The sequence below is a fragment of the Pipra filicauda genome, unplaced genomic scaffold (genome assembly GCF_003945595.2).
Source record: "Pipra filicauda isolate LSUMZ 115617 unplaced genomic scaffold, ASM394559v2 scaffold994_size53166_pilon, whole genome shotgun sequence".
NCBI lineage: Eukaryota > Metazoa > Chordata > Aves > Passeriformes > Pipridae > Pipra > Pipra filicauda.
The window spans coordinates 14918-21300 of NW_024105191.1; the positions used below are offsets into that span (position 1 = coordinate 14918).

A 6383-nucleotide genomic window follows, 5' to 3' on the forward strand; every position below is an offset into this window, starting at 1 on the left:
CCTTGCCCAATGCAATTTAAGGCCGTTTCCTCTCTTCCTGTCACTAAAGGCTTTAAAGAAGAGACCAACCCCCACCCCACAAAAACCTCCTTTCAGGTCATTGCAGAGAGCAATGAGGTCCCCCCTGAGCCTCCCCTTCTCCACACTCAACAAGCCCAGTTCCCTCAGCCGTCCCTCAGCAGACATGTTTTCCAGAGCCTTCCCCAGCTCCGTTCCCTTCTCTGGACACGCTCCAGCCCCTCAAGGGCCTTTTGGCACTGAGGGGCCACAACTGGACACAGCACTCCAGGTGGGGCCTCCCCAGTGCCCAGCACAGAGGGGCAATCAGTTCTCTGCTCCTGCTGGCCACACTCTTCTCCACAAAGGCCACCATGCCCTTGGCCTTCTTGCCCCCCTGGGCACACTCTGCCTCATCTCCAGCCCCTGTCAAGCAGCACCCCCAAGTCCCTTCCTGCTGAGCAGCTCTCCAGCCCCTCTGCCCCCAGCCTGGAGCGTTCCAGGGGGTTGTTGGGAGCCAAGGGCAGGCCCTGACACTTGGCCTTATTGATCCAGCCTGTCCAGATCCCTCTGCAGAGCCTTCCTGCCCTCCAGCACATCCACACTCACACTCAGTCTCCCAAACAGGACAAACTCTGACCACCAGCAGTCCAGGGTGTCAGTTCTGCTGCCCCCTCCTTCCTCCACCCAGAATGGGAAACTCCATCATTTTGGGGTCTCTGTGCCCATCAGCTCCGACCACCACATCCCCCACCAGTCACAGAATCATGGAATGGTTTGGGTTGGAAGGGACCTTAAAGAGCATCTCAGTCCAACCCCCTGCCATGGGCAGGGACACCTTCCACTAGACCCAGAGCTCAGAGCCCCATCCAACCTGGCTGTGAACACTTCCAGGGATGGGGCAGCCAGAACTTCTCTGAGCAACCTGTGCCAGGATCTCACTACCATCACAGTCCAGAAATTCTTCCTAATATCCCATCTAACCCTTCCCTTTCTCAGTGTGAAGTCACTCCCCTTGTCCTGTCACTCCAGACCCTTGTCCAAAGACTCTCTCCATCTTTCTGCTTGGCTCCCTGAAGGGAAGCACTGGAAGGCCACAATTAGGTCACCCCAAAGCCTTCTCTTCTCCAGCCTCAACAATCCCAATTCTCTCAGCCTTTCCTCACAGCAGAGCTGCTCCATACCTCTGATCCTCTTGCTGCTCCCCTCTGGACTCGCTCCAGCAGGTCCATGTCCTTCCTGTGCTGGAGCCCAGAGCTGGAGGCAGCTCTGCAGGGGTGACAACATTACAGCCGTGTGTGTTCCAGCAAGGACACTGTGGAACCTCCTGGAGTAAAGGGGCCATTGTGACACTGTAGGGCCTTTTGGAGCCAAAGGAACCCTGGGACACTGTGGAATCTCATGGAATCAAGGGAGCATTGTGACAATGTGAAAACTCATGGAATTAAGAGACCATTGTGATACTGCAAGGCCTCATGGAACAAAAGGAATCCTGGGAGACTGTGGAAACTCATGGAATCAAGGGGTCATTGTGATGCTCCAGGGCCTCATGAAATCAAAAGAACCCTGGGACACTGTGGAACCTCATGGAACCAGAGATTCATTGTGCCATGAAGGGCCTCATGGAACCAAAAGATCCCTGAGACATTTTGGGACCTCATAGAATCAGGGGCCACTGTGACACTGAGGAACCTCAGGGACTCAAAGACCATTGTGACACTGCAGGGCTCATGGAACCAAAGGATTCCTGGGACACTGTGGAATCTCATGGAACCAAGGGGCCACTGTGATATGTGTGGCCTCCTAGAACCAAAGGACTCCTGAGACATTTTGCAAACCCATGGAATCAAGGGTCCATTATCACACTGCAGAGCCTTACGAAGCCAAATGGACCCTGCGACTCTGTGGAACCTCATGGAAACCAGTGGCTATTCCCACACTGTAAAACCTTATGGATACTGTCAGGTTCCCATTATTAAGAGACACCTCTGCCCAAATTCAGCTGCAAAGGAGACCATGTGCCAAAGTCAGCAGTCCAGCTTTGATTTAACAGTAAAGAGGAGGGAGAGAAAGAAACAGAAAGAGAGAGAGAAGAAGGGGTGGTGGGAAACCAGTGAGAGAGGGACAGAGATGAAGTAAATGTATCACACCATGGAGATCCCTGAGGCTCCCACTGGTCCTTCTTCACCCTACTCTGCTCGGTGGAGGGTCCCCAAGTTGTGCTTCTGGGCTATCACTTTTATACAGCCCAAGCCCTGGGTATTCAGGGGGGTAGATGCTGTTCCCACAGCTTGGGCTGGCACATCTACAAGGACTTGCTTCCTTTCCCACAGCTTGCCACGGTGGGAGTTTTGCCCGGTGTACTTCCAGTCTGCAGGTGGGAATCTTTGTCTGGATGGGTTCCCCAGACCTGCCTTACCAGCCCTGCCTTCCTGTTGGGGCTGTCTGCTCTTTCCCCCACTCTGCACAGTGCAATTCTGTCCTGGGGGCTACTTCCAAAGCTTCATCTCCCTTTAGGCCTTGGAATTAAAGGCCTTCCTGTTTGCCACCAGTGCTTGTGTGTTGTGGTGCCCTATGGGATTTTCCTGCTTTGACAGTGTTTTGAGACAGTTCACTGTGCCCTTCAAGTCCTTCCATGGGCACACACACACACCACTCTCACCAGTGTCTGGCCCTCCAAAGAACACAAGCCCTGATGATTTGTAGCTCCCACTCCAGTGGTTGGCACTTGGACCTCCCTCTGTACCCAGAGCTCAGAGCTCCCTTGTGCCAGAAAGTTTAAAGAGATTGTGCCTCATTCTGCCAAGACAACCCTTGGAAAAAGTGTCCCTCTGTGTTTCCTGGGATCAGAGCACTCTATTGTCATCTTCCAAAACTTTGGAGAGGTCCCAGAGATCTCCCAGGAAGGACTTTGGGGCCTCAAGCACATGACCCGTATATAGAGGCTGAGGACTCAGGGGTCAGTGGTGCGAAGACTGAGGACAGTAGAGGAGTAGCCTGAGAGGTCTGGAAGGGGGGTGTCAGAGCTGGTGGAGCTTTTCTTCCTGTCAGAAAACAGCCTAAGAAAGAACTAGTGCCACCAAGGGCAGCTGGGGTGGCCTAGACTGGTGACAAGAAGTCAGAAATTTCCCTCCAAGGTCAGTGTTGTGGTGCAATATGTCACAAAGAAGGAGTCTGGATGAGCCCAAGGCTTTGTGTGCCCAGGAAGAGCCAGGGAGGACGCAGAGATGTCAGTGCAGGAAGGTGCCAGCCAGGTGGGGCAGCCGGGGGGATGACGACAGCCTGCAGGGAAAGGGGCAGGGCATGGACACCGTAGGACAGCCTGGGCTGGAGAGGAGACAGGGAGGGGAGAAGCTGAAAGGCCCTGACACAGCCACCTTCTGCAGGCCTTTGGCCATGGCTGCTGTCTGTGCCCCTGATGCCAGGAGGAGGGGAGTGCCCCTTGCAGCCCTGGGGCCTCATGGCCTCCTTGCCCCTGCTCAGCAGCCTGGCAGGTGCCTGCCCATGGTCCTGCCCTTGGCATTGCACATCCCACATCCCAGTGCCCCAGGAAGAGCCCTGAGGAATGAGGCAGGGACAGGGTCTGTCTTCCCAGGGGCTGAGGGTCAGGGCTTGGTCTGTTGGATTAAGGAAACAAGTCAAGGTTTATTCAGCATCAGAGCCACCTTTCCCTTGCTTGTCCATCCTTGTCATCACTGTCTGCAGTTTTCTGCTCTAACTGGAACCTGGGGACAAGTTCTCAGTTGTGTTCCTTAGTGAGACTCATTAGCACTGCAAGAAACTTCAGTGTTTCAATCTCACTTTGACTTCTTGAGAAGTTGTTCGAACTCGCTCTCAGGGACTGAGTCTCATGTAAACAACCTCAACCCCCCCTGAGGGTCATGAAATGCCTGGGGCTGTTGCTGTGTTGCTGAGCTGGGCTGGGCTGCTGGCACACAGGGAGCTCCTGGCAAACAAGAAGAGCTTCAAAGAGACAGCTCTGCTGGTGAGCAGCTCCTCTGCACAGCCCAGCAGGGCTGAGGGCACTGCCTGCAGCACCAAGGGCAGTGGAGTGAGACAGAGAGAAGTTAAAGGCTGTCAGACGTAGAATGATGCTGAGACCTCACTGGGGGAGAATTTTAACAGATCTTGGCACAGGAAGTCTGTTCATGCAGGGCAATGGGACTGCAGCTTTTGGAGGCATCTGGTAAAGCTGGCACTGCCCACCAACTACAGATTCTGTAAGTGCAACTCTGAGACTATCTGGAGTGCAGAGGAGGAGGACATGCTCAGAGCTTCAGCTCCCTCTCAGAATATTTCCAAGATGAAGATCTTTATAAGGTTAAAGAAATTTCCTGAGATTGTGTTTCCAGTTTCCTACTCTGGAGGAATGGGAGGAATAAATCATTAAGAAAGTATTAATTTTGACAAGTTCCTGAGACATCTGAACTGTGAGTGCTCAGTAGGTTTATCTGAGCTTCCTAATGTGCTTTCAGCTACTGCTCTGCCTGTGGGCAGCACCAGCATCACCTCTGCTAGACCCATCAGGACTGGTCTGAGCTGTCATTTTTGCACCTGCAAACGGAATATGACCCCTACCAGTGCAGCCTGTGGTGCTGGGGAAGGAGCTGAGTCTGCTTAAATCAAATGCTATCATAAGGACACTTGGCTGTCTCCCTGAGGTTTCCTTCCAAGCTGTGAATTTCCCTCCAGGTTGGAAACCTGTCCCTTAACATCTCCTTGTTATGTGAAACCCCTGTACAGAAGCACAATGATGCTAAAACAGTGAAAATGCTGTTCAGTAGGGACCCAGCACTGGAGCTGAAGGAAGATCTCCTAGGAAATCAAAAGGCTGTCTGTGTGTGCCCTGGGGAGTATCTGTAGAATACAGTTTTGACTTTGTTTAGATAAGTCCACGCTAACTGTCCTCTTACTGTCTTCTTCTCCTGTGTTGGAAACAAAAACCCAGAGGCAGCAAATGTCCAACAGCAGCTCCCTCACCCAGTTCCTCCTCCTGGCATTCGCAGACAGGCGGGAGCTGCAGCTCCTGCACTTCTGGCTCTTCCTGGCCATCTCCCTGGCTGCCCTCCTGGCCAACGGCCTCATCCTCAGCGCCGTAGCCTGGGACCACCACCTGCACACCCCCATGGGCTTCTTCCTGCTCAACCTCTCCCTCACAGACCTGGGCTGCATCTGCACCACTGTCCCCAAAGCCATGCACAATTCCCTCTGGGACACCACAACCATCTCCTACATGGGATGTGCTGCACAGCTCTTTTTCTTTTATTTCTTCATGGCGGCAGAGTTTTCCCTCCTCACCATCATGTGCTACGACCGCTACGTTGCCATCTGCAAACCCCTGCACTACGGGACCCTCCTGGGCAGCAGAGCTTGTGCCCACATGGCAGCAGCTGCCTGGGCCACAGCATTTCTCTATTCTCTGCTGCACACAGCCAGTACATTTTCCCTGCCCCTGTGCCAGGGCAATGCCCTGGGCCAGTTCTTCTGTGAACTCCCACACATCCTCAAGCTCTCCTGCTCCCACTCAAGTTACCTCAGGGAAATTGGGCTCGTTGTGGTTAGTGTCTGTTTAGGATTTGGTTGTTTCATTTTCATTGTTTTCTCCTACGTGCAGATCTTCAGGGCTGTGCTGAGGATCCCCTCTCAGCAGGGACGGCACAAAGTCTTTTCCACGTGCCTCCCTCACCTGACCGTGGTCTCCCTGTTTACCAGCACTGGCGTGTTTTCAAACATCAAGCCCCCCTCCATCTCCTCCCCATCCCTGGATCTGGCACTATCAGTTCTGTACTCGGTGGTGCCTCCAGCACTGAACCCCCTCATCTACAGCCTCAGGAACCAGGAGCTCAAGGATGCCCTGAGGAAAATGATGACTGGATGCTTTTCAGGAGCAATTATGTGCCAGGTTTCTGATGTGTAGCATTCAGAATGGGACTCCTTCATGGCCCAGCCTTTCTACTCAGGTTTTTTGTGGAGGTCATTCGGTTGTTTTTGCAATAATTTTCTGTACAATGAAATATTATTATGCACCTGCCTTCTATTTTCATGTCTACCCACTGAATTTGACCCAGAGACGTAAAAATGATTAACTGTGCTCTCTGACTATTTAAACAAAATAAAGGACCCTGCAGTGCCTTCTTTGTCCAAGACCCTTCTTCTTAGATGTTCCCAAACGACAGCACAGTGCAGGACAGGGTGTATTTGCAAACAGGAAGGGGACAATAATCCCAGCCCAGCAGCACTGCCAGGGAGCAGCAGGGCTTGGTCTTTGCAGAGCTGCTCTCTTGCCACTTCCACACTGTCCTCCTGAGCCCCTTTCTCACTGTAAGGCCTGAGTGCTCTCTGAGCACAGTCCTGGGGGCTGGAAGCCCTTGGAGCACAGGCACGGA

General features: G+C 53.1%; 1 protein-coding gene across 1 annotated transcript; it reads left to right on the plus strand.

Moving 5' to 3' along the window:
• Window positions 1-4954: 4954 nt before the first annotated feature.
• LOC113994103 (olfactory receptor 14J1-like) lies at window positions 4955-5914 on the plus strand. Its single transcript, XM_027732796.2, has one exon. The coding sequence runs from the start codon at window positions 4955-4957 to the stop codon at window positions 5912-5914; it is 960 nt and encodes a 319-aa protein (XP_027588597.2).
• The last annotated feature ends 469 nt before the right edge of the window (window positions 5915-6383 follow it).